This window comes from Sphaerodactylus townsendi, linkage group LG01, assembly GCF_021028975.2.
Source record: "Sphaerodactylus townsendi isolate TG3544 linkage group LG01, MPM_Stown_v2.3, whole genome shotgun sequence".
Taxonomy (NCBI): Eukaryota; Metazoa; Chordata; class Lepidosauria; order Squamata; family Sphaerodactylidae; genus Sphaerodactylus; species Sphaerodactylus townsendi.
The window spans coordinates 142,795,426-142,822,242 of NC_059425.1; the positions used below are offsets into that span (position 1 = coordinate 142,795,426).

General features: G+C 42.7%; 1 protein-coding gene across 1 annotated transcript in view; it reads left to right on the plus strand.

Moving 5' to 3' along the window:
* Positions 1-26,817, plus strand: part of COL9A1 (collagen type IX alpha 1 chain) — an 86,204-nt gene that overhangs the window by 18,269 nt on the left and 41,118 nt on the right. Inside the window, exons 8-21 of the mRNA XM_048496309.1 lie at positions 1,615-1,689; positions 2,241-2,276; positions 2,390-2,452; positions 6,015-6,068; positions 6,257-6,292; positions 11,274-11,297; positions 11,531-11,584; positions 13,171-13,224; positions 16,961-16,993; positions 17,078-17,134; positions 18,096-18,149; positions 18,557-18,610; positions 19,917-19,970; positions 26,107-26,160. Coding sequence (XP_048352266.1) covers positions 1,615-1,689; positions 2,241-2,276; positions 2,390-2,452; positions 6,015-6,068; positions 6,257-6,292; positions 11,274-11,297; positions 11,531-11,584; positions 13,171-13,224; positions 16,961-16,993; positions 17,078-17,134; positions 18,096-18,149; positions 18,557-18,610; positions 19,917-19,970; positions 26,107-26,160 — 702 coding nt within the window. The remainder of the gene's footprint in view (positions 1-1,614; positions 1,690-2,240; positions 2,277-2,389; positions 2,453-6,014; positions 6,069-6,256; positions 6,293-11,273; positions 11,298-11,530; positions 11,585-13,170; positions 13,225-16,960; positions 16,994-17,077; positions 17,135-18,095; positions 18,150-18,556; positions 18,611-19,916; positions 19,971-26,106; positions 26,161-26,817) is intronic.

Here is a 26,817-nt window from a genome sequence, read left to right on the forward strand (position 1 = left end):
CTCAGTTTGTGTGACTATTAAATGACCTTTCTCTGGCTAAAAATGCATGTAGTCTGATGCATCATTTGGCAGCACCTTGTACCACCATTGCTTTCAATGAATAAAGTCTTTCAACCCATTCTTCAGATTCCAACTGGATGGTTTGATTCAGGTATACAGTTTCCAAAGAATGACAGAAATAACTTTTAAAATGATAGATATGGTACTGTATTGTGGCATAGTCATCAGAGACTCCTGTGGTACCCAAAAGATTAATAAATGTATTGTGGCATAACTTTTTCACAGGCTAGAACCTGCTCCCACCATATGCCAGAAAAGCAATATGAATGGCTTCACAAAAAAGAAAGAAGAAATGTGTGCTGCAGTGCGCTAGCTGGTTTACTGCAGCATGCGGTGCGGCAGGCAAAAAATGGTTACTGTACTGCAAATTGTCTGAAGAAAAATGTCTGTTATAAAATACTGATTGAGAGGGAAGGAGACACAAGAATAGTGGCTGGAACTGGAATTCTTAGCCTGTACTAGACAGGAAAGTAGGTCCCCCTGAAAGCAGCCTCTGGTGTCAGTAGTTCACCTTCTCTGCAAGAAGTGTGAGGGTAGAGAAAGGGGCCTGGTAGAGGCTGACTTCACAAAGCACCTATTGTGACGTTAACTTTGCCTGGCAGTTGGAATTTAGTCATAAGAAAACAGTGACATGTTGTAGAACTTGGCGGGCTTTCCTCAGCTATTCAGTGAATCAGTTAAACCCTCTGGGGTTTCATGAAAAAAAAACCATTAGCTTTTTTGGGGAAAGATTTAGGGTTTATTTGGGATTGTCTTGAGGGTTTGTTTTTATTTACTTAATAAAGCAGAACTAATTTTAGAAGAATTTTTTTACCTAGAGAACCATTTTACACAGGGTATATTTTTAAGAAGAAAAATCTCAGAACAGCTAGTGCTATATTTAACTATAATGGTTCCTCTGAATTGTTAGGCAAATCATCGTGCTGACTTTCAGGAATCACTTTAGTTTCTCTCACAGCATTAGTATTGAGTTTGCATAGGAATAGGATAGTGAATATTGCACAGGGTAGTAAATATCTGATCCAAAGAACAGTCTGGTCCATCCCAACTGTTGTCTTGAAAAGTATTACCACCTCCCCATGACAACATATTTTGTTTGTCCTTTCCTAAGGACACTTGCACAGTGTTTGCCATAGCAATGAGCAAAATGGGTCCTTCTGATATCTACATCTACAGATTGTAATTGCATTTTACAAAAAGTGGCATCTGATTGCCTCTGCCTTGAGTGATCTACTGTGGAATGAAAATACTTACTGAAGAAGAATTAGAGCCCTATTAGCCCGGGTGCCATCTTGGATCATCGCTTGTCAGCCTTTTGGCTAGGATCAAGTATTAGTAATGGTATGGATTAAAAAGAGGTGTTGGGATGGGAATTCAGTGGCATAATTGCAGCAATGTGGTGCATCAGGACAGGGAAGATGGTCATAGGTGGCTTCAATCAAAATACCCCTTGACTGGTATTTTCCTACTATTTCTCTTCCCCTCCCCCAATTTGTAGCAGGATTTCTAAGGTTTCCTCTTCCACTGTGTAACCTTTCTTTCATTCCTTGCCAGAGAGGCCCCCCAGGTCCACAGGGTCCCCCAGGCCCCCCAGGCCCACCAGGAGTTCCTGGCATTGATGGTATAGACGTAAGTGTTTTTTTCTGCATGACCTGGCCTGTACAGCATGACACAAGGTGTGTTTGAGGAATTCCTCTCCACTGTCATACAATCATTTTGCTGTCTGAACTAGTTTATTTAACATGTGGCACTTGAATTTGGCAACTGTCCTGTTCATCAGCAGTAGAAATCATTTGCCAAAATTCTGTGCCAAGAATCCTAGATGTGCATTCCAAGTCATGTACTACAAGAGATTAGTGAAACTTTATTTTCTAAAATAAAATTTGCATTAAGAATTTAATGGGATTGTCTTCATTTGTAAAAAGGATTAAGCGAGATTAGTATTTATTATCTGCAATAGACACTAAATGTAATTATGACATTATAATTAATTCTTATAATATTTAAAATGAGCAATAAAGAGCTGTTCACAAAACATTGTCTGGGTTTTTCATTATACTGGAAGAAGAAATCAGGATTTCTGTAGATAATGTTTGAATTCATGTTTTACATGCGGCTCTGTTCATATTACCCCATGCCTAAAAATTCATCTTATTTCCCTGTTTCTTCCAATCTATTAGGGGGACAGAGGTCCTAATGGGCCCCCAGGCCTTCTGGTAAGTGTTTTGCCTGTGGTGGTTGAAACTAAATATAGATGGTATGAGTATGTTATATGATCTCTATCTATAGGTCTTACTTTAACTTGTCTTTAACCAATTCACTTCTGCAGGGCCCAGATGGTGAACCAGGCAAACCAGGAACCGCTGGATTGCCAGGAGAACCAGGAGCTGATGTGAGTAGAAGGTTACATCCCTTCAGTCAGGTGGAGCCATTTATGTCTTATGTGCTATATGGGTAGTTCCAAAGAATGAAAAGGCATTCTTGTACAGACATAGCAGTCCCTGGGGCGCTGTTCACACTGCTGCCTGAAGCAGTGTCGTGCTGTCCCCCGCAAAATGGCGGGAAAACGCTGCTTTCAAAACTTGCTTAATGAGCGAATTTTTTGGAAAGCGGCGTCTTCCCACTGGTGTTGTTCAAAGGGCACCGGCATGTAAGTGCCGCTTTCAGGCACTGCCTGTTTGTGTGGTTTGTTTACCTTGTCTTCCCTTCAAGGCTCTGGAGGGAGAAGGGACATGCCCACGCTGCCCTCCAACCCCTGTGAGTCAGAGGGCAGTGTGGGCATGTCGCTTCCTCCTTCCGGAGTCTCAGAGGGAAGAAAAGGTAAACAAACCACACAGACCAGAGGCTGCTCAATGTGGAGCTGCCTCTGCGGTTCACAGAAGCTTTGGGGCCGCCTGCATGGGACCGTGCAAATGGTCCCATGGCTCTACTGGTATAAATTATGGTGGTGGCTAGCTGCTTCTGCTGCAGTGCTGAAATGGGCTGAGAGTAAGCTGTAGGAAAGTCCTGTCCATGTAGCAGCACATGCAGCAGCAGGAGATTATGATCTGCTTATTTATCTGAGTCTATGTGTGTTAAAATGTTATAATACGATAATATAACTATCATAATTCAATATGTGATCATGATATAAAGTATTTAGCTCCACTTTGCCCTTTGAATATGCCAAACATGGACAATCTAATAGGTCATTTCTATATACATTGAGATTTATGTGTAGTATTTTGTAAACATGCCAGTTAATTGCCAGGGTCAATGTAATGCATCACTATGGCCAAATTCAAGTGACATTAAGATGAACAGGAGTTTTGTGGTACCTTGAAGATTAACACAATTGTGTTCCACCATAAGCTTTTGTAGACTTCTTCAAACAGCAGGTTCAAGAGACCATGAAATACAGAGTGAAATATTATATAACAATCAAATCCAATCATGAAAATTACAGAGACCATTCACTAGTTATACTATACTACTCAGCTTCCATCATGGGTAGGGAGTTAAAGATTTTGTTAAGATAGCCATTATTATTGGAGTGGTGGATAGTCACAGCTCACTCATCATGATCCCATAGCGGTTTCAAGGTGAAGACATGTAAAGGTAGATTGCTATAGCCTGGCTTTGTATGACTTCTTTGGTAGTTTCCCATCCAAATATTAACCAGGACTGACCATGCTTAGCTTCTGAAATCTGACAAGGTAGGGCTACTCTGGAACATCCAGTTCAAGGCAGACACAATTATAGTGACATAAAAACCTTAAATCCAAGTTCAGTAGACACTGTGGGGTGGAGAAGAGGAGAGAGTATGCAGTCTCTGAATAAATCCCAATTGAGTAGTTTAGTGCTGGAATTTTCTTTGAAGTTGTTTTGTTGAAGTATAGAATCATAGAGTTGGAAGAGACCACAAGGCCATCAAGTCCAACCCTCTGCCATGCAGGAATACAGAATCAAAGCACCCTTGAGAGATGACCATCCAGCCTCTGTTTAAAAACCTCAGAAGAAGGAAACTCCACCATCCTCTGAGGCAGTGTATTCCATTGCTGAACAGCCCTTACCATCTGGAAGTGTTTCCTAATGTTTAGATGGAATTTCTTTTCCTGTACGTTGAATCCATTACTCCTTGTTCTAGTCTCTGGAGCAATAGAAAACAATCTTGCTCCATCATCAACATGACATCCCTTCAAATATTCAAACATGGCGATTGTGTCACTCCTTACTAAAACCAAAGTATTCTACATCCACAGCATTTCCTTCATCTACCAAGCTTGTCACTCTATTTTAAAAGAAAGATAAAAAACGGGATAAGATTAGTCGGGCTTGATTTGATTTGGAGAAACCCATGTTATCTTTTCTAAAAAAAAAACAAGTCATGCCAGATAAAGAAGTTACGACCAAAAGGATAAAGACAGTACCACCAGAACATTTTCCCAAATTGGCTGACTCTTTGCCAGGGTTAACCTTTATCCTGTGGAACTGAATGTTCTGTACTGTTTAATGTTATAAACTCCAGGTTGGGTCATTCATGAAGATTTGGAAGTGGAGCATGGGGAGAGCAGGCTTGGGATGGAAGAAGACCACTCTGTGTAGTACGATGCCACAGAATCGAATCCCGAAAGGTGGATTTTCTCCAGAGAAGCTAATCTCTGTAACCTGGAGATCAGTTGTGATTCTGGGAAGTCTCCAGGCCCCACCTGGAAGCTGGAAACCCTAACAATCTTGTTTGAAGGATTTGCTATGTCTGCATGACAAGTCATAATTGAATGTATGAGCAATTGCCCTAAAGTTAGTGGGTGACATTGGCCAATCACACTCCTTCAGCCTATCCTGCCTCAAGGTAGTTATGAGTGTTAAATGAGGAAAGATCGTATTTCTATTCAGGTCTTGTTCAAGCCATCCTGGCATTCTTGTTAAACAATTATCTTTATTTCATTCACTTATTGGAGTATAAAGTGCGTTAGTCTTCAATATTGTTTCCTGTTTTTATGTACTCCTGATACTTTGTTTCTTGATTGTTGGCCACCTCTCCTTGGGCAGTGCATTCCTGGCGGGGAGGGGCGAGTAGTTGTGTCATGGTTGGGGACATCCCACCCACAGTTCAGCTGTGCCCTCTCTAACGAGGCTTCCTGCACCACAGACAAGAAACCAAAAATTACACTGCCCTGTGAGAGTGACCTATGCAGCACAATGGGTTGTGCCAGTGATTTTGCTGGCATAAGTTCACGCCAGCAAATGAGGCAGTCTTGGACTGAAAGGGTTTAGCGAGCCAACTAAAGCTGTCTTGCCCCAGGAATGCCCCCTTTGCTGCATCAGAGAAGTGTTGCCGCTGCAGCTGCACTGGCACCTGGGGGTTCCACTGCTGCATGGCTACCCAATGCCAGCATAAATGTCTCTGTGCTGGTGTAATATTCCCTTACACCAGCATAAAAGACGTTTACGCCAGTGCTGGGCTAACGTTCTTTCGTTGTAGTGCATTTGTTGTGGTAAAACAGTAATTCAAATCTATTATTGGAGAGTTTACAATCTTCAAATCACTTCCTCTAGAATAATGAAAGTGAAATAATGGCATGACTCCTACATCCATTGTTTGAAGTTCAAATCTATTCATTCTTATAATACCTTATTCTTTGTTGAATCTTGTTTAGAATTTATGGAAACACCTGAGATCACAGCCTCAAAATACTGTTGATTTCAGTGGGACTGAAGGGCATAACTAACATGGTATTGAATTGTGGAAGTGAATTATTGGTAATTAAAGTACCACAAATAAATGCAGTCTGAACAATTGCAAGTTTGGATTTAGAATTTTTCTTAGCCTTCAGATACTTTTTATGGCCTGTGCTAAGTATAAACTGTGACACTCAAGCAATGATTGGCAGTTTGATACCATCAGCACTTTATAAACAGAACAAAACATTGTGATTATTATTGTGCTAACAATGAATATCTGATTTCTTAAGGGATTGACAGGACCAGATGGATCATTAGGCCCAATTGGACCAAGAGGACAAAAGGTAATTCCTGTTGTCATATTTTCTTTCAATTTTTGAACCCTAGAGTTATTTTACAAGCTTCTGAGATTATTTTATTAGCTATTGTGTCAGAATCTAATGCTTAGTAATACCCTCCATCATATTTTTTATTTGGTCTATTGAATAGCTGTTTTTTCTTCTGTTAAGAGAAATATAAAATATATTTGCAGGGTGAACCTGGGTTGCCTGGAGGCCGTGGACTTCCTGTAAGTAATGGATTTTTTATTATGTCTGTTTCCAGATCCATACTATGAATTGCTTTTTTTTTTTGCTAGAACAGTGAAAAGGGAGGGGATCAACCCACTTTCAAAATCTCTAAAGGAGTTTCCAGTCTAAAATAAAAGAAGTGTGAAAAGGACTGTTATCTTGAAATCAGTATAGAGCAGATATAGTTTCTCACATTCTTCTTAGCTTTTGTAACTCAACTTTCAGAAGTAGACTTCAAAACAAAGTTCCAAGTATTTTACTATAGAAAGTGATTTCTTATTCTGCTGCTACTGTAGAAGACTTTCTAGCAGGGATCTAAAGGGCATACTGTGGAAATTTTTGAGCTCTTCATCACTAAAGTGGCTTGTGTAACTCTTAAAGCTACCACATTTACTCAAAAGGAAGAGGACCCTAAATGTAACCCATCCCCCAAATGTTAATGTATACACCCACACAAATGTTACTGGACGTAAGTGTAACTTACATGCAAATGTAAGATTACCCCACCTGAAAAACACATTAGTCTTGCATTTAAGTAAATACGCTAAAAAGTTAGGGGTTCCATCAAGAGTGTGTTATATAGTATAGCTGAGTCCCAAACTTTGTATACATGGTACTTGGGTTGATAAACATGTACACTTAACCATAAAATACAGAATGAGGTGGCAGACTGATACCATACGTGAATCTGATGGATCTGTCCTTTCAGGGATCTGTCCTTTCCACATACCGTATATACTCAAGTATAAACGAACTTTTTCAGCACATTTTTTATGCTGAAAAAGCCCCTCTTGGCTTATACTCGAGTATATATGGTAACTAGCAGGGCACCCATTCTTCGCTACACATACTTCATCACAGGCTCTCTATGAATTTTTGGCTGACATTCAGCAAACTTCTTTACAGCCTGTTTGTGAACTTTGGGGTGACATGCAGCATATTTCCTCACAGCCTGTCTGAAGTCTGATGGGTTTGTTTTCGCATATTTTGCAGCAGCTTCCTGTAGTTGTCTTTTTCTAATGCAATGTGTTATTGCTCTCTTTCACCTGGTGGGCTTCAAAAGACGTCATGTGGAAGCAGCCGTTGTATTTTCGGGATGCAGAAAGGAAGTGTTCTGCCATTGGATGCTGATGAGTGAGAAGGCTGTAAAGAGGTTCAGGGTAGGGTTGAAGGGCAGGGAATTGGACTGTACCGCCACTGCAGCACATTCCTGGGGACTCATCCCACCACTTTAGAGCATGACACCAAGCACAGAGTGATCGGAGGCCGAAAGCAGTAAACTTGTCTGCACAGTAATCAATCTGATGTCCATATGCAAAATCCGACAAATGTTTAGTAGTCCAAGGTGATAGTGTGGTTTGTAATCTGTTTTGATAGTATTTGGCTGTAGTGGTGTTGTTAACGTGAGGGTGGGTGAGGGAGTACTTTTTCACAGCCTATCTGTTAACTTTGGGGTGACATTCAGCATGCTTTTTTGCAGCCTATTTGATGAAGCTGGTGGTGTTTAACTGTCACCCTTAGAATGTTCGTGCAGCATGTCTGTGGACTGAGGGGCTGGTTTGCCCTTAGAATGTTTGTGCAGATGGCCAGAGATGAGCAGTTAAAACAGTAAATGTGTAATAACTTGAGTAAAACTGAATGTTTTGAAAAATCCTTTCTTAGTGAGGACCTAAACCACATAATGAATCGGTGTGCCAAATTTCAACTTTGTAGGCTTGGTGGTTTTTGAGTTCTTTTGAGTGAGTCAGTCAGTGGTATTTCACGTTTATAGATATAGATTCAAAGATGGCGGCCAGAGCTGGGGCTGCTGTGCGGATCCGGTAAGCATGTTGTTGTTTTTTTTCTAACTCACCAGAGATCTGTAAAAACAAGCTGTAAGGACAGCCTGCACAGCATTACAGCTAGGGTGTGTGTGTGTGTGTGTGTATGTGTGAAAAGAAACTGAGACATTTCTCTCCCAAGGGTTATTGGTGCGTTGCATTCTAGATGAATACACTTCTTCATACAGTAGTTTACACCCAAATACTGATGTTGCTGAGGACAAAGATTTTCTTTGGAGCAAAGTTTAGGCTGGCATGGCTATGAATCCCAGAATTATTCTACATTTGGAGGAAAACAGGGGGTCATTTGTGTTCCTAGAGTCCTGGAAAGCTGCTCATCCCTAATGTAATCTCTATTAAGCAACTCTATCTCATCTTGCTCCCAAATCTTCTGTTTTTAGCTGCTACTGAGTCAAGTTTGAAGGCTTATACTCGAGTCAATAAATTTCCCAGTTTTTTGTGGTAAAATTAGGTGCCTCAGCTGATATTCGGGTCGGCTTATACTCGAGTATATATGGTAGGTTGTGTTACTTTCAATAACTGAAACAGCACTGGGTGTAGGCTAAACCCACTGTCACCTTGCATTTCTCCAAATGAGAAATGAACTTGTATGGCTGCTACTTCCCTTTTAGAAATCACTGGGAAGATCTGTTCACAGATTTCCCAGAATCTTGAGTGATGTTAAGAGCTTGTTGTGAAGCCAATTAATTATGCTCTGCAATTTTTCCTATGGTGCGGGCAATGGCATAGCAAGGGGGGTGTTGGGGGAGCCACCACTTCTTGGGGTCATGTGGAGGGCGCTTTACAGGGCTCCGCAAGTTCACCCAACACCTAAACTACTGGTGGAGTTTGGGAGTGGTGCAAGCCCATTTGATTCTGGCCTCAGCCTGTCCAGTTCCAGCTTTAAACTGCAGGTTTTAAGCTTGCAGTTTAAAGCTTGACTCGACCCAAGGCTTCCTGAGGCCAAAATCAAATTGAGCAGTTGGGCAGGCCAGCTCCAGTTTTATACTGTTGGCTCTGCCCCCAGCTGGGTCTCCTCCCAAACTGCATGTGGAGTTTATGGGCGGGGCAAGCTCCACTGACTGGCATTCAATTGTGCTCCCGCCCTGAACTTCACAGGGAGTTTGGGTGTACGGCGCAGCTAGGGGGCATCGACATCCAAGATGAGCCCCAGGCACTGTTTTACACTGGTATGTCCCTGGATGCGGGGGGGGGGGGGCATGGTGGGAAGTTTCCTGCCATAGTAGGACACGTTAGATCCCTGCTTACAGCAATCCTGAGAGGTAGGTTAGGCTGAGATTATGTGACTGGCCAATAGTCACCCAGCAAGATTCTATGTCCGAGGAGATTTGAATACTAGTCACCCAAGTTCTCATTTGGGATTCTAACTACTATACCACCGTGACTGTCAATGTTTTAGCCCAGAGGAAGTAAGATTCTGGACTGTACCATATCATATATTTTAATGTTCCTTCATGTAAATAATTACTTCTGGCCAGAGAGCCCTCATCAACCACATTCCTGTGCATAATGGTACTCCTTTATACATTTTCCTCTTTCTTTCTAGTCTACTGGAACCCACATGTGCTATTTCTGCTATGATCTTCCAATATATGCTTGTCAGTGACAACTTCCAGATCAGGGTGAAATCAGTTTAAGGGTGCACACCTGGTAAACAAATAATACCTTTCCCTGACAACTGACTCCATGGATATAGAATAAAACCCTCTTCCCCAAATCATTGACTCTGTATTCTTATGAATGTAACAACTAAATGCAGGAAGGGAGTGTTGTAAGGATCACAGTTAGCTTTCTCATGTCAACCCCATGTGTTCATATGATCTTTGCAAAGCTCCCTTATGTGTTACTTAGAAGTGCATGCAAAGGATTAATCCTGTCAACCTCTTCCATACAATCAGTGGTTGTCTAAATATGGCTTGTTTTGGCTATGAACAACCATGGAGCAGCTGTGGCATAGTGGTTAAGAGCAGGTATACTCTAATCTGGAGGAACTGGGTTTGATTCCCCACTCTGCTGCTTGAGCTGTGGAGGCTTATCTGGGGAATTCAGATTAGCCTGTGCACTCCCACACATGCCAGCTGGGTGAACTTGGGCTAGTCCAGAAGCATAGTGGGCCAAACTGCTCCCGGTGTGCATTCTAATTTTCTGCCCCCCCCTGGCCCCCTTGCGGCGCCCCCCACGGCACCCCCCTGTGACGTCCCCCTTACAGCACCCCCGCTTCCCCCCTTCCCACACTTACCTTAATTCCTTTCCTTTTTCAGAACTTTTTCAGGCTGCAAAAGACCTGTTCTTGGTAAAAACCGCCTGCTGGGAACTATACTTCCCAGGAGACCTTTTGAGCCCCAAGGTCTCCTGGGAACTGTAGTTCCTCAGGCCATTTTTATTGCAAACAGGCCTTTTGCAGCCTGAAAAAGTTCTGAAAAAGGAAAGGAACTAAGGTAAATGTGGAAAGGGGGGTGGGGGCGCTGCAGGGCGGTGCTGCGGGGAGCGGGGAAAGGAGGAGGGCCCTGGGGCGATTTTCTGTGCCCCCCAGGCATGAGCCCAGTGCACAGCGCACCCCCATCCCCTTGTAGCTTCGCGACTGGGCTATTCACATTTCTTCTGAGCTCTCTCAGCCCCACCTACCTCACAGGGTGTTTGTTGTGAGCGGGGAAGGGAAAGGAGTTTGTAAGTCCCTTTGAGTCTCCCACAGGAAAGAAAGGGGGATATAAATCCAATCTTCTTCTTCTTCTTCTTCTTCTTCTTCTTCTTCTTCTTCTTCTTCTTCTTCTTCTTCTTCTTCTTCTTCTTCTTCTTCTTCTTCTTCTTCTTCTTCTTCTTCTTCTTCTTCTTCTTCACATCTTTCCTTGAACAACTTGTACAGTATTGTTTACTTCAATCATCTCAGCAGTAGGGATGCAGGTATACCTTAAAGTTGTACTCTACAGCTGGATTATTGTACTAAAACTTTGCTAATAGGATAGCCTTTGATTAGTAATAAATACAAAAATAATCCATGAATACTATTCATTCTAAATACTGACACATCTTAAAATAAAGCTTGTGTTGTCTAAATCTGAATGTTCCTAAGGTTGGCATGTAATGACATCTGAATGTACAAATATAAAAATGTCCTAAAATTTTAATTTTTTTTTTGCAGGGAAAAGGAATTCCTGGATTTCCTGTAAGTTGTAGTTCAGCTACCAACAGTTAATTGAATAATTGTTCAAGGTTCACAATGAAATGACCTAATTAAACTATATGACATGAACCTGTTGGTACATACCAATTTTTGTTGTAACCCTTTATTCAAGTGGTTTGTTTGGCAACTTTTTCTGCTCAGGAAGCTGTTAATCTCTGGGATTGGCTTTTTTATATACAATTTCATCACTAATGTGATACATTTTTCCAATGCAGGGTCCTTCTGGTATAGCAGGACTTCCTGGGGAAGTGGGCAGAGTTGGACCACCTGTGAGTATTTCATTCATCTATAATTTCGGTGCCATTATACATGATAAGTATGGATATGTTCCAACATCTATTGATCCATATTTAAATCCTATGGACTGGGTTACTGTCATTACAAGGATGCTATCAAACATGGCAGGCAGGTAATCCCCAGTCCCAGTCATGCTGTGTCAAATTGCTTTCTCTGTGGACTTCCACAACAAGGAGCTACAATTACTACCAGGACTTCATTTGAAAGGTTTTATCCCACAGGATGGAATAGAGGAAGTAATTGTATGACCCCACCAACACAGATATTTACCATGCTATATAGTTTTGTATGAAATTGTTCATAATAAGTGTGTAAAATTATCCTTTTCTGAACACACAATGTGATGGTGATATTTTCTTTCATGTGTTTTAGTGTGATACTGCAGGGCTGTATCTAAAAAATGTAAGATATTGGGAACCAAGCGTGAAAAATTAGTTTGGGAAGTCCTGATGTAGCTAATGTGCTACCTCAGATTTTATTCAAAGTAGCTGTGGTCCTTCTCCTGAACTTGGTAACTCCTAGGTCTGGCCACTTTGTCTTCTGTCAGGGCAAACACTTACAGTAGTTAGGCTATCTGAGCCTGGGACAGTGGTAGTTGTGGTCTCTAGACCAGGAATGCTGTCTGTTTGGGCTAGGGGAGTCTTATGCTCCTATCAATGGTAGAAAGTCCAGGCCTGGCTGGCTACTCTCCTTCTTTCCAGAGCCAGCGTGATGTAGTAGCTAAGAGCCAGTGAATTCGAATCTGGAGAACTGGGTTTGATTCCCCACTCTTCCACATGAGCAGCAGACTCTAGTCTGGGTTTGTTTCCCCACTCCCACATTCCTGCTGGGTGACCTTGGGCTAGTCACAGTTCTGTCAGAACTCCTCACAAGACATCTGTTGTTGGGAGAGGAAGGGAAAGGAGTTTATGACCCCTTGGAGTCTCCTTACAGGAGAATAAGGGTATAATCCAAACTCTTGTTCTTCTTCTCTGTACCTAGCTGGTTCCAGCTAGCTACCTCCCTGCTATCTCCTTCATCTGAGCCCTTTGTATATATCCTTTGCAAATCCTTTGCACTCCATTCTTGAGTCAGATTAGTCTGATAGTACTGGCCCATGGTCACCCAGTGAACTTCATGGCAGACTGGGGATTTGAACCCAGCTCCAGTCCAAAACTAACTAGTCTACCAAACTGCAGTTTGTAAAGTGAAAAGTAAATGAAGTGGAGCTCAGTGGGGCTTCTGATGTCCCAACTCTGAGTATTGTTGAGTGATTTAATTTTTTGTCCCCTAATGGCTGTGACCATGAATTCTAAGACTTTAATAATAATTCATGTCATAGGGTTATATATCCTTTGTGAAAGAGATAAAAGATAAGTGATATGGATTACTATGACGTCTCCTCCCCTGTCAGGAAAGTTATTTTTTTGAATGTTCTGAAATGTACATTTACTCAAACTTTTTGCTCTGGAGTTTTATTATTGGTCTCCTCTGTGGTAGCTTTGTGCTTTTTTACAATAAACGTAAATATATATCTGTTTTATAGCTCATTGATGTGAACTAATGACATTCATTTTAGGGTGACTCTGGAAAGAGAGGCCCTCCAGGACCACCAGGGCTTCCTGGCCCTAGGGTAAGTTAGCAAGCTTCCTTTTGTCACTGTGGCTAGTAATCACTGACAGACCTACTCTCCATGAATCTGTCTCACCCCTTTTAAAGCTATTTATGCTTATAGCCAGCACTACATCATCTGGCAGAAAATTCTACATTTTAATCACTCATTGGCCGATTACGCACAAGGCATTTGCTGTGTGATGCGGGGGCGGGGGGGGGGGATGTCTGTTGTCAAGATTTTTTTTGTATGGATGTATTTGCTCAAGCCCTGCTTTCATCTCCCTGCCACAAGCAAGATCACTTGTAGCACAAATTTAATTTTGCTTCATCGCCTGTGAAGGTTGCACATAGTTGCTTGGCTTCTTGCAAATTTATTTTTATTAAGACAGCTTAACAACAAAAATAACAACCAGAGAAAAGGAAGAAAAAAGAATAAGTAAATTTATCTTAAGGACTCTCAATTTCCTCTGCATTGAGCATTAATAAAATATACCTCTTGCTCTTTACCAACACAAGTAAAGTTGTATTGTTATAGGCATTTCGGGTAATAATTGTCACATTTTTCTCCATTAGCTTCTATTGTCACAATCCCCTAGTCTTCAAAAACTCTAATAATCAATTTATGTTTTTCAGTTTCATTCAAATAATTTATTAAGAGTTTCCAATTTTTCAAAAAGTTGACTAAATTTTTTTCTTTAAGTAACGATGTGTTTCACCACATCTGCCACCTCTAGCATCTTTATCCACCATTCATCAATTATCGCTATAGCTGGAGTTTTCCATTTTTGTGCATACAATATTCTTGCTGCTGCCATGATAAATAAAAACAAAGTGAATGTATGTTAAAATGGGCTATGAATTTTGGATACAGCATTCAACTTGGGCCATGGGAGAAAATGTGGTCAAAAGGGCTTAACTATACTTCAAGTTTTAACATAAAATCATGTTTTGTTGGTATTTAACAGCAGAAAAACTGGCAAATATATATAGGAATGTTTTGAATAAGTTGGAAATATAGCCATCAAGAAGGGATGTGTTATCATTTATGGTGAAAAAGCTAAAGAATTTTGAAGGTTAATCCATTCAGTAGTTCCAAAGATTTTAAAGATAAATGTACCAATGAGATGGAAGGTAATTTGCTGGGACTTATGGATGGAGCATTGGAAAGTTACATCTTTACAATGCTCACTCCAGAATTAGCTGTCACCTTGTAGCCTAACCACCACTAATCACTTTCACCTGCTCCCACCTATGTGCTGGGTGAAGATTCCTAGCTTGAGCCTTTCTCTCAGCTCCTTGAGCTTGTGTCCTGACTGCTGTACCATTTCTTCAGGGTTAAGCCAGGGCGGGACCCCATCTGACTGGTTCATGTAGGAAACATTCCTTGTGGCTTTCTTCTTGGCCAGGAATGACTCTGTTCAAGCCTCAATGGGTCAACTAAGCCTGACTGTCTATAGTCTTCCAGCCTTTCAGCCAGCTGTCTGACCCACCTTTTACAGCTGGGGCTTTGTATACCTCTTTCCCTAGCCACTCCTAGGTCAAGTTTCTCTTCTCAAACTCCAGGGCAAAGCCTTTCTCTTAAGGAGGCCTTTACCCCAGAGGCATTGTTTGGTCCACAGACAACTAGTACTGGTTAGTCTTCCTCCTGACTGCTCTGTTCTTGCTGTTGCTGTTTCCCTTGACTCTCTTCTCAGCTCTGTAACAGGGCTGCTGCCTTTTTTGGGGCTGTGCCACTGTTCGACCCCTTCTCCCCAAGGGCTAGGATACTCTCAGCTGTGACGTTTAACCCAAAGAGAACCAACCCTTTTATCCCATGACTGCTAAGCTTATTCAGGAGCTTTTGGTACGGTATCTTGTCAAAAGCCTTTTCAGTGTCCATGTGTGTCATGTCTAATAGGTTGCCCTTTATTTGTTTGTTTGTTTGTTTGTTTGTTTGTCTGTTGGGTTGATTTTATATGCTGCTCTCCCCCATCCAGTCAGGCTCAGAGCAGTTCACAATGGATAGTTTTACAACACTACAATCATATCACATTATGATTCCAATTATGTTGACACCTTATAAGAAGCAGGAGGTAAATCCATTCAAAGGGGCAAACAAATTGAAAGGGTGAAGGAAGGGCACGGGAACAAGAGGAAAAGAAAAGCAGAAAAGGGCAGTGAAGAAACAGGGAAGGAGAGGAGGCAGGGGCGTAATGAGGCAGCCCTGGGCAAACTGTAGCCCTGGGCAAAACCTGAGTTGGATGCCCCCCCCCCCATGGGCGGCCACTCCACCACGATCAAATTTGTTTTGCACCAGGACATTGGTGCCTTCAGGGGGTGCATTTTTAGACATATCAGCACCAAAATTTCAGGGTATCATCTGGAAACTGTCCTTATGGTACCCCCAAAGTTTGGTGCAGTTTTGTTTAGGGGTCCAAAGTTATGGACCCTCAAAGGGGGTACCCCATCCCACATTCTTTGCTAAGGAGATGGGGGCTACCCTTTTGAGGGTCCATAACTTTGGACCCCCTGAACCAAACTGCACCAAACCGTGGGGGTGCCATCATGACAGTCTCCAGATGATACCCTGAAATTTTGGTGATGATACGTTCATGAATGCCCTCCCTGCAAGAACATCCCGAAATTTGCCCAAGAATCTTTGTTCTGCATTGAGTTTTCTGCATTGCTGTCAATGGGGGTTGCAGGCTGGGGGGGCACATTTTTGAAGGCACAGTCTCGAAACTTTCAGGGTCTCATCAGGAGACTTCCCTAATGATTCCCCCCAAGTTTGGTGCAGTTTGGTTCAGGGGGGCCAAAGTTATGGACCCTCAAAACTGTAGCCCCCATCTCCTATTAGCTCCCATTGGAAACAATGGGGGATAGGGGCACCCCCTTTGGGAGTCCATAACTTTGGACTCCCTGAACCAAACCTCACCAAACTTGGGGGGTAGCATAAGGACAGTCTCCTGATGATACGCTGAAATTTTGGTGCCACTAGCCTAAAAACTGCGCCCCCTGCAGGCCGAAAATGGAAAACCACTAAAATACCCAAAAACGAACCCAGCATTTTGATGCCCTCCACAAGGTGATGCCCTGGGCAGCTGCCCACCTTGCCCAATGGGCATTACGCCAGTGAGAGGAGGGGAGGAGAGGGAGGCCAGCTAACATAAATATCATTGTTGTCTGCAGCCATAAGCCTGGAAGAACATCTCTGTCTTATAGACCCTCGTACAGGTCCTCATATTTTTTTACTTCTCACTGGCCCTTATTTACCAGCCCTATGACGTCATCTGTCCCTTATGTTGAAGATGTGGGAAAAAACCAGACTATTAAGATGTTGTCCACTGCATTTTGCTACATGTGGCTTGGTTCTTAGTTATTGCTATATATGATTTCCTTCTGCTAGCCAGTATATGTAACTTGTTACTAAAACCAGCCATTGTACAAGGAGACTGCAGAGTGCCAAATGTCACACCATGTTACACCTATTTTTAAAAATGGTTCCAGAGAGGAATAAAAAACATTACAAGCCAGTTGGCATAATGTCTGTCCCAGATAAAACTGTAGAGACTGTAATCAAAGACAGAATAATTAGGCACATTGAGAGAAAATCAGCATGGCTTCTGAAAAGAGAAGTCCTTCCTCACCACATTTTTTGAGTTCTTTGAGAAAAGACAGTTGTCACCATAAGGAAATACATTGTTTCTGGGGGTGGGGGTGGGATTGTTGTTCCCTTTTCTGCATCTTTTTAACTCTTGTTAATCTGTTTACTTCAGGGAATTGTTGGGCTTCATGATGGAGACCCACTGGTAAGATATTTGTCTTCTTGTGGGAGAAAAGACCATGCCTTTAAAGCTTAGTCTTATTAATTTAACTTATGACTTCCTTTTCAGTGTCCTAATGCTTGCCCCACTGGACGACCAGGTTATGCTGGGCTAATAGGCATGAAGGTAAGATAATCTGGTGTGATTAGAAATGTTGTAATTGTTGACAAATACTGATCGTGTTGTGGTGGTGGCTAGCAGTCACATTTCTACATCAGGTCATGCTAGATCTGACAGGGGCAACAGATCTCTGTCAGCCTTTTAAGAACAAATTATAGTCTCACAGGACACAGACCAGGATCAGGGATTCTGTATGGAGAGTATCTTCACTTGGTATCGACAATTAAAACCACAGTTTGCCTTTTAAAGAATAAAAGTGCTGCTATTTTTCTTTTAAAGGAAAAATTCTGGTGCCCATCTTTTTTTTCCTGTAAAGTGATGTGATGGGCCAGTTAAGTTTGCAAAACTGCAGGATGGTCGATCATGGATCTCCCAGCATCTCCTCTTTTTGATCTTGAAGAACCTTGGATGGGAAGTCTCTCCTGTGTCCATGACTCGCAAAGGCCAAAAGAATGTCCTCCACTTAAGTGTTTATTTTCTTCCTGTCTGAGTTACCGTGAATTAAGCAGTGGCACAAAGATTAAGGACCGCTCGCTGATGTGGCTTTGTTATTTGACCTGTATGAGCCATTTCAGGATGTATCTCATTTCATTTTCTTATAAGCAGATTAAGAGCTTGGCGCCTTCCCCCAAATTAAACATGAACTAGGAAGCTGTAGAAAGATTGGAAGAGTGACGCCCTGAGCCTTTGAAATTAGACTTGTAATGTCTCTGGTTGTTGCCCAGTTCCAGAAGAGAGAAGTGTGATTACACATAAAAAGTGCAAACAGATGAGTTTTTACAGTAATCTGGTGCATGCACAAAAATATTAAGTGTTAAACAGATTAAACAGATTAAATCTTCTAGTGGACTACAGGTAAAGGAGGCCAGATTATGTATCCTGGAACAAATTACATGATTGACTGTAAAACTGCTATACACTTCACATTTGAAAGAAATATATGCTCGGTTTTGATCTTGTCTTTTAGGGTCACAAAGGTGCAAAAGGAGAGGTTGGTGAACCAGGAAAACAAGGCCATAAGGTAAGAAGAAATGGGATATTGATAAAATTATAAGGAAAGACAAGTTCATAGGGAAATAATTTATTTCATTATGCATTTCTTAAATGTGGAATAGTATCTTCCACAATTACTTTAACACTCTCCCAGTTGATATCTCTCTAAACCATAGCCCACTTTTTGCTTGACTTTGGATCTGCTTTGCTTGAAAAGAAACAATATTCCATACATTACCCCACCTACTGTGCTTTGTGTAACATTGGTCCTGCATGGGTGTTGCTTCTGTGTAAGAGAAATTAATACACACTGCATTGATAACCAATGTGCTGCAGGCAGGTTGGTAAATATATAGACCAAAAGATAATAACATTTTAACTCATACAGTCTTAGACAGTTTTTGAGCTGATTTGTTGTGTTTTATGCTTCTTTAGGGAGAAGAAGGTGAACAAGGAGGCATAGGTGAAGTTGGAACTCAAGGCACTCCAGTAAAGTATTTCCTTTTTATTGATAATTTAATTGTTTTCTATTTAGTGGGGTGGATCTAACCATTCTCCACAGAGTTGGCCTGTATACTAGGTGCCTTAGGCAGTTGCCCAATGTGCCAGAAGTTGAGAGGAGCCAGCCCTTCAGTCACCCTGAGCCCCCTGCTTTCTGTCCCCTGCCTGTGGCATTGGATCTGTCCTAGGAGGTGCTCCTGGTCCAGTGAAGGCTGGTCCTGGTCCAGTGATAGGGAGCCTGTTCTCTCCTTCCCTCCTCCATCAGGTAGTCAGGGAAATCGGATAGTTGGGGTGGGCCTGGGGTTGGCTCAGCCCTCTTCCTCATTCCTTCTATCTCACTTTACCTTACTGGAGCAGGGAGAGGAGACAGGCAATGGCTTCTTGCCATGCCACCTTGTAGCATGGGAAATGAGGAGACCGGGTGCTACTTTGCCTTGCCACTGGGACTCACCCATTTGCCAGGGGGTGACGAGGGTAGGCAGTGGTTTCTTACTGAGGTGTAGAAGGGGAAGAGTGCGGACTCTATGTTACTGCTTCCCTAGGGTGCAAAGGGAGGCAAAGAGGAGGAGGAGGGTGGGAGAAATCTTTCCATCTCCCTGCGATATGGTGGAAGACAGGGGAATGGGCCCTTCTTCCCTTCTCCCTGTGGCACGGTGGGGAGACTTGAATGATTCTTAAATTATTCTTCCTCCTGATGGGGTAGGTGAAATTGTTCTTCCTCCTGATGGGGTTTATTAGGTTGAAAGAAGGCTTCAGACTTTTCACTGCAACTATTTTATGACCCATCGCTTTCAGAGGGAGGGTTTTTTTGTGTGTTCCTAAAGCCCCAGCTGGAGCGCCAGCAGGCTGCCAACCCACAGGCTGCACCGTTAACCTGGCTCAACCTGTGGGGGGCCAGCCGGCCGCTGATTGGGCTGCGCAAACCTGGCTTTTCTGAGAGTGCGTTTTGAAATTTTGACCCTTGATGTTCCAAAAGATGAGAAGGGCAGAGGAAGCATAGGAAATTGGTCTGGGAGTACTAGGTGAATTGCTGAGATGGAGGAGAATGTGATTGGACAGATTGTCAAGGGGAGGGGAATTACTAATGTGGAGAATGCATGAATCAGTGGGGCAGGGGTATGGGATTATTCCTTTCCCGCTCCTTGTGACTTGGAACTATTTTGTTACAGATTACTTGATCTCATCTTTGTGCAGTTTTAGTGAATGTAACCTTTCGTAGCTGGGACCTTTTGATATTGCAGTCAAAGAAAAAACTCTCATTGACTACACTGTCATAATATTTTTATATTTTCAGGGACCTCAAGGGTTAAGGGGTATAACTGGCATTTTGGGACCTAAAGGTGATAAAGTAAGTAACAGCAATGGCAACTTTGTTATTGATAAATGTTTGTTAAGCCTGATTATGAAGCTTCTTGTTTCACAAAATTATGTCAATGAAATAGTGAATGAAATATGATGTGTTTTGCTTCATTATTCACACACGCTTTTCTCTATACATCCATATTTTCAATCAGGAGGATGTACAGCCCTTTTCTTCCTATAAAAATTCTGACCCTGAATCATCTGTTACATTTTGGTAGTTTTACCAGTGCAATTGAATGTTATTAGATCAATAAAATGTTGTTCTTAGCCTGGATTCTGGATACTTTGCTGCTATCCCTGAAATATATGAGTAATATGGATGGTTGCATTGATGGGATGGTTAGACATTAACCCTGATTCAGTTGCCCCTATGTATCCTCAGTCAAATAGTTGACAGTAATTCCAGTCAGCAGTTGGAAGACAGAGAGCCAGGAAGATGAAGACTCAGTCAGTTCACTTCTCCCTGACTAAATAGATTATCCATAATGCAATTTTGGTCACTAGATCTGGCCAGAAACCCTTCATGGCTTTACAAGTGCAGTTCCTTATTTCTAGGGGTATATATGCCTCTAAGTGAATCAAGGTGAAAGTGCCAAACACATTCTTTTTTTCATATTTAATGATCCAAACCAGTGGTGGGATTCTAAAATTCCAACCCCTGGTTTGCCCTCCCCCCACTGTGAGCCCCCGCTGATCCCCCCCCCACTTCCCACTTACCTGGCTGCTGTGTTGTGGCCCCCCTTTCAATGTTGGGCAGGGGGGAAGGGAGGGAAGGTGGCAGCTGTGAGGGGCCGGCTGGCCGCTGATAGGGCTGTGTGCGGCCTTCGCTTTGGGGGAGGGCTCTGGAGCGCCAGCCAGCCGCCAACCCAGCAGGCTGTGCCGTGCACATAGCTCAATCTGTGGGGGACAGGAGGCAGTGCTAACGGTAAAATGGCTGCCAGAGGAAGAGGTGCCAACCACAAAATGCCATGGAATAGTAACTGTTTGTCATTTCAGGCAGAAGGTTTGCTTAGCTGATACCTTTTAAAATGAACATTTTGTTTAAGAATTATTTTCATTCAGACACACAACTTACCTTTAGCTAAACAGTGAAGATCTTTCTGTTGTAGTGGAAGCTGCTGCCAAAGCAACTTTTTGGTATCTGCACAGCCAATAGATCTCCAATGCCCAGCCTGAAGCCTTGCTAGGGAGAAATCCCACTTGGCCAGCTCTTTTCCTAAAAACACTTGGTGGGCACTCCATGGTAAAGAACCTTCGTTTGGGACATTATCCTGTCTTCTGGACAGCTTTGTTACAATATTACATTTTAATATGACCTAAACTCTCCAGAAGATAAGACACAGCCCATTTTGTATTTTGTTCCTTATGGATTTCCTGTGTTTCAACTATTTCAATGCCAAACCGTTTATTATTTTTCATGTTAGGAGATTAACTGTGCAGTCCTATGCAGATATACACTACTCTAAGCCCATTAATTTCAGTGGGCTTGAACGGGAGAATTGCGCTGATGATATATAGCCCTTTTCTTATACTGAGTTGGTTGGTCTTGTGTGTTGCTTGAAAGGAATCAGAATTACTCTTCTGATTTTCAAAGCTGTTCATCAAATGACTCCTCTTGAGTTCTCTGAATCATTTATTGATCAAGAATGAAACTCTGTTATCGAAGTCAGCAGGCTTATTTTCTTGACTCATCGCACTCACCGTTATTATTATTCGTACCGTTTACTCAAGTTACCCCATCAAATTAAATGCGTATAAGTTTTCTCTGAGATACTGTTTCTTGATTATTTCAGATTTTCTGTTATATCATTGCTTCTTTTTTACTCGGTGCCTTATGTGGTAGTTTCACAAAAGTTCAATTTTCTATAATTTTACAGAGAGCACATTCATGTGTTATGTGCAGGGAATAGGGAATGAGTAAAAGACAGCAGTGGCTTGTGACCAAGGGATCTCTTTAAAAGAATCCATCAGTCCTTTCCCTACACAAATCGATAAAAAAATGACAGTTGAATGACATAATTCATAAGTAATACAAGGTATCATATGGCAACCTATTACCCTTACAGTACAATCCAGATCCCAAGTGGGCCAGGGACATTGCTGCTGTTGTGCTGCCGTGCCATCACCAGAGGGCTTCCAGGCAGTGTGGGGAGGCAGGAAAAAAACCAAAGGAAAACCCCCCAAAACAACAGCCTAGACTAGAAGACCTCCAAAGGGCCTAACTCCAAAGTCCTGGCTGTGGTATCCTTGGCTTTTCAGTCCAGGTTAAAACTGACTAAAGTCGGCTCCGCCTCCTGAGAATGCCCTAGCTCATCCCTCCCCCCACACCAGTATCCGATTGGACACCTGTGTTCTTCTGTGGTGGCGGCCATTTCTGGATTTTGCCGCCATGGAGCTGAAGGCCCTTTGCCCTCCCATACAGTTGATTTTCAAACAAAATAAAGTCTATGGTTTGGAGTCCACATTTTTTGTGGACAAAATTATTTCTGCATGCAGACAGTGACTTTCTTGCCTATCTGACCACTGTAGCTCAAAATGTCCACCCCTCCCCCCAAAGAAACTGCTTCTGATCCCTGAAATAATATTTGGGGAAACATTTGGAGCTGCAATAGAATGAGGATGCAACAAAAACAGGCAGAAATTGTTCTTATCCTTGGAAATGCTCCAGCGAATCTAAATTTTGTTACCTTACCATGCTAAGGCCTGCTTATAGTTCACCTGTTTAGTATGGTTGTCATGCCACCATGCTTAGCTCCCATGTTGTATTGGTAATTCTTTCAATTATGCCAGTGTTCTTGATGAAGGGAAACCTCTGGCATTGCAAGTATTATACATGTTATTTAAGTGGCTCATAGGATGCCTCAGTATCACATATTGATGTGGCATGGAAGCTAACCATAAGTGTGTAGTTGCATGCTGGCACGATGTTATAAAGAACAAGTGTGCCCACAAGGACTTGTGAAAGTCATCTAAATTTCCTCCTCCCCCATTATTTCCTCTTTTTCTTTCCTGAAAGCTCCCATAGCCTCTCCCCTTTTCCTACTTCCTTGTCTCCTTCTCACCCAATAGCCAATCTACAATTATCTGCCCCTCTGTCTTCAGCATTCCCTCTCCTCCCTCCACCAGCAGCCTCTACCTAGGAAAACAATGGCCCAGTTGTATGATGCCAGCCACTTGGTCAGGTCCCTTACATGGTAGGGAACCCTCAAGGATTCTTGTGGAGCACCTTTCCCCTAGCCCCCCCTCCCCACACTATTTTCTCTTTTTCCTCCGAGCAACCCCCATATTCTTTCCCCTTTCCTTGCCTCATTCTCTCCATTTTAGCCATTCACCAGCCTGCCTTTTATCTTTATAGTTTTCTTTATCTTTATGTTTATAGTTTTCAGCTATGTTAATTAATTAATTAATTGGTTTATTAATTAATTGATTGATTGATTGATTGAGTGAGTGAGTGAGTGAGTGAGTGAGTGAGTGATTGATTGATTGATTGATTGATTGAATGATTCATTAATTAATTAATACCGTGCCTTTTTTCCTAAGGTTGCCAGGCCACCAGTGGGAGCTTCATGGGGGCAGCAATAGAGGTTTTTTGGGGAAAGTGCTAGAGCAGCCCCATTGCAGATACTAGAACTTCTGGGGTAAACCTAGAAGTGGTGTCATTACACCATGCACATGGATCACTCCTGCCTTCAGCCGGCCTCGCCAAACAGCTTGGGGTGGTAGGCAGCCTGGTTAATTGGTGGACCATTGCCTGCCACAACTGGGCAAAAAGGAATCCTTTTCCACAGTGTGAAGCAAAGCAGTTTATATCATTCTGTCCTCTTTATTCTCACAACAACCCTGTGAGGTAGGTTAGGCTGAAAGTATACAACTAGCCCAGCATTACACAGTGAACTTCCATGGCAGACTGGTGATTTTAACCTAGGTTTCTTCAACCCTACTCTGAAGTAATAACTGCTACATCACACTGGGTTTCATAGGTTGGCTAGGTCAGTAATTCAAGTCAGGTAGCATCAAGTCACCCAATGGTTGTTGCTAAAGCGTACTTGGCACCACACAAGTACCAATAAATAAGACTAGGAGTGAGAGATAATTGGAAAGTTTATTTTGAACTGCGGCAGAAGCATCAATTCTACAGGATTCAAAGGTTATATAGACAGATACAGGTCAATCAGCAAATATGTCATTTAGACTCATCCTTGTTCGCAGGAAAACAGGTGAAGCCCCTTTCAGATGATTTCATACATTCAAGTGTACAGAAGACAGAGGAAAAGAGGGTTTTAGAGGATACCTAGGGTGACATTCCAGTTTAACTGAAAACAAAACTCTTCTTGTGCAAGACCACAGACAATGGACTGGTGCTATGGGATTTCCTTATCTATGGAAACAGGGAAGGGGCCAATTCAATGCTTATAGAATGCTTAATGTTCCTCAAACATCCTTGAGATCAAAGAGCCCTTGTAGCTCCCTGCTGTGTTACTGTCTCTGACTATCTAAAGACAGTATTTCCCACTCTGGGATCATCTTGCTGGCACAGGTTTGCATATCATGACAACAGCCCACCATCTCCGGGTGCTTTATGGCTCTTTCATAGGAAACAGAATAACAAAAAAGGAGCAAGTTGTTTTTCACAAAAGAGCAAGCTGACAGGAATAGGTAGAGTAATGATAATAATTCAAAAATAAGACTACATCATAGATTAGGAAAATCCCCTTTTCAAATTCAAATCCAGGCTAATAACACATTGCCTGTCCTGGCTCCAATGAGTTCTCCCTCAAAAGGCCAAAATAACCATGAAAAGAGCCTATCCCCTACCTTTTTACTCACAGAAACAATTGTAAAATATTGTGACCGTGGTTACTGAGGGCTTCTGTTTGTTAAAGCTACAGGCACCCACTTTATCATTCTGGGTTTTAGAAACACCCTCATTATTTTCTTTTTTTTAGATTTCAGATTTTTCTACAAGCTTGAGGCATTTTTCAGGTTTATAAATTATCTACCTTGTTTGTCCATAACTCCCATCGTTGGATTTAAGCAGAGGTGGGATCCAGCAGGTTCTCACAGGTTCCCGAGTGTAGGTTACTAATTATTTGTGTGTGCCGAGAGGGGGTTACTAATTGATGGTTTTGCCACATGATTTTTGCCTTTGTTACGCCCCTCCTCTCAGCAGTAGCACACAGAACTTGAAGCAGTCTAGCAGGAGGTGCACCGGCATGGGTGGCAGCCTGCGCCTGCGTGCATTCGTTTCCCATCCAAGGACCGGCACAGCGGCTGCATCCTTGCCACAGCCCCACTCAGGAATGCCCCGCCCCTGGAATGTTCGGCCACGCCCCTGTCGTGCCCCGCCCAGCCCCATTGGCGCTACGCCACAGTTTGAATCCCACCACCATGGGAACCTGTTACCAAAATTTTTGGATCCCACCACTGGATTTAAGTATGCTCTTGTTTGGCTGACTTTGCTATTAGAATATACAGGGAGACTTTAGGGGAGGGGGGAATCACATATCTTCTCATTGTGGAGCCTGCTGTGGCTCCACGTCCTACCACTCACATAGAGCGCAACTGCAGTGGCAGTGATGTCTAGAAGCTGCTCTGGGCCTGTAGCGACTCTCAGTATCTGCCATGGGTGCAGCCAGGCTCAGAGTGGCTCCCTATGTCTTCCATGGCCAGGCCTGGAGTGGCCTCCTACACCTGCCAACCCCATTTCTTCAGAATCAAGGTAAGTGCATAGGGTGTGCAGACAATAGCTTTTTTTTAATTTGGGGGGAAATTTAAACCCTCAAATATTTTTTTTCAGATTTCCGATTTTTCTGAAAACCTGGGAGTTTCCCCAAGTGTGTGGGAACATCTGTTTAGTTTCAGTGTGATTCTGATGTGCAGGTTTAAATAGCCACAGATGGGGACCACATATAGCTACTAGATATATAGGTATCATGTTGTGGGGTCTTTTCAGCTCTTGCATTTTAAATGTGTAGGATCTGAGTATTTAAACCAAATGTCCTCATGTATAATGCTTATGGAATGTCTGCTCCGCTCATTGTTCTCAATGGGAAATAAAAAGTGATCAGACTTTTCAAAGATGTCATGTCTTAATAATCTTTTTTTTAAATATAATTTTGTAGGGTGCTCGGGGCCTTGAGGGAGAGCCTGGTCCTCGAGGACTTCCTGGGGCTTCTGTAAGTATAGTTGTTTGTCATCAAGTTTTGGGCAGCCCAATCCTTAGTCTCAGGTGGCTGGGAATGGTGCTGCTGCTGTGTCGCCCCATTTCCTCCAGAGAGCTTTCCGGTGGGGAGGCAGAAAAAGCAAACCCAACCCCCCGCCACCAGAAAGCCTTCTGGATTTATATCACCCGAAATGGATTTATATCACCCCTCAGCAAAGAAATTGATTCTTTGCTGAGGGATTTATATCAAATGGATTTATATCACCTGAAAGGTCCTGGACTGTGGCATAACTGCCTGCAAATCCAGGGAGGAAGCTGACTAACATTGTCTCTGCCCCCAGGAATGCCCCAAGCTTCCCCCCTCCCATGCTGGCATCCGATTGTGGCAGCCCTGACTTCTGGGTTTCACTGCCATGGAGCAGAGGGACGACTGGCCGCTGGCGCCTTTGCCCTTTTTGCTAGCGGGGATGCCCCTTGCGCCAGCAGAGGGGGCAAACGCGTCAGCACAGCTCCGTGTTGGCTCCAGGATCCAATTAGGTCCCCTCCCCATAGAACTGAGCCATTAGTCTGCTTTTAACTTCCAGGTAGGATTCACAGTTCAGCATATTAGAGAAGCTGTCCTATACTTCCTTTCTCTGGAGTTTTTATCTCTGCTGTCATGTTTCCAAAG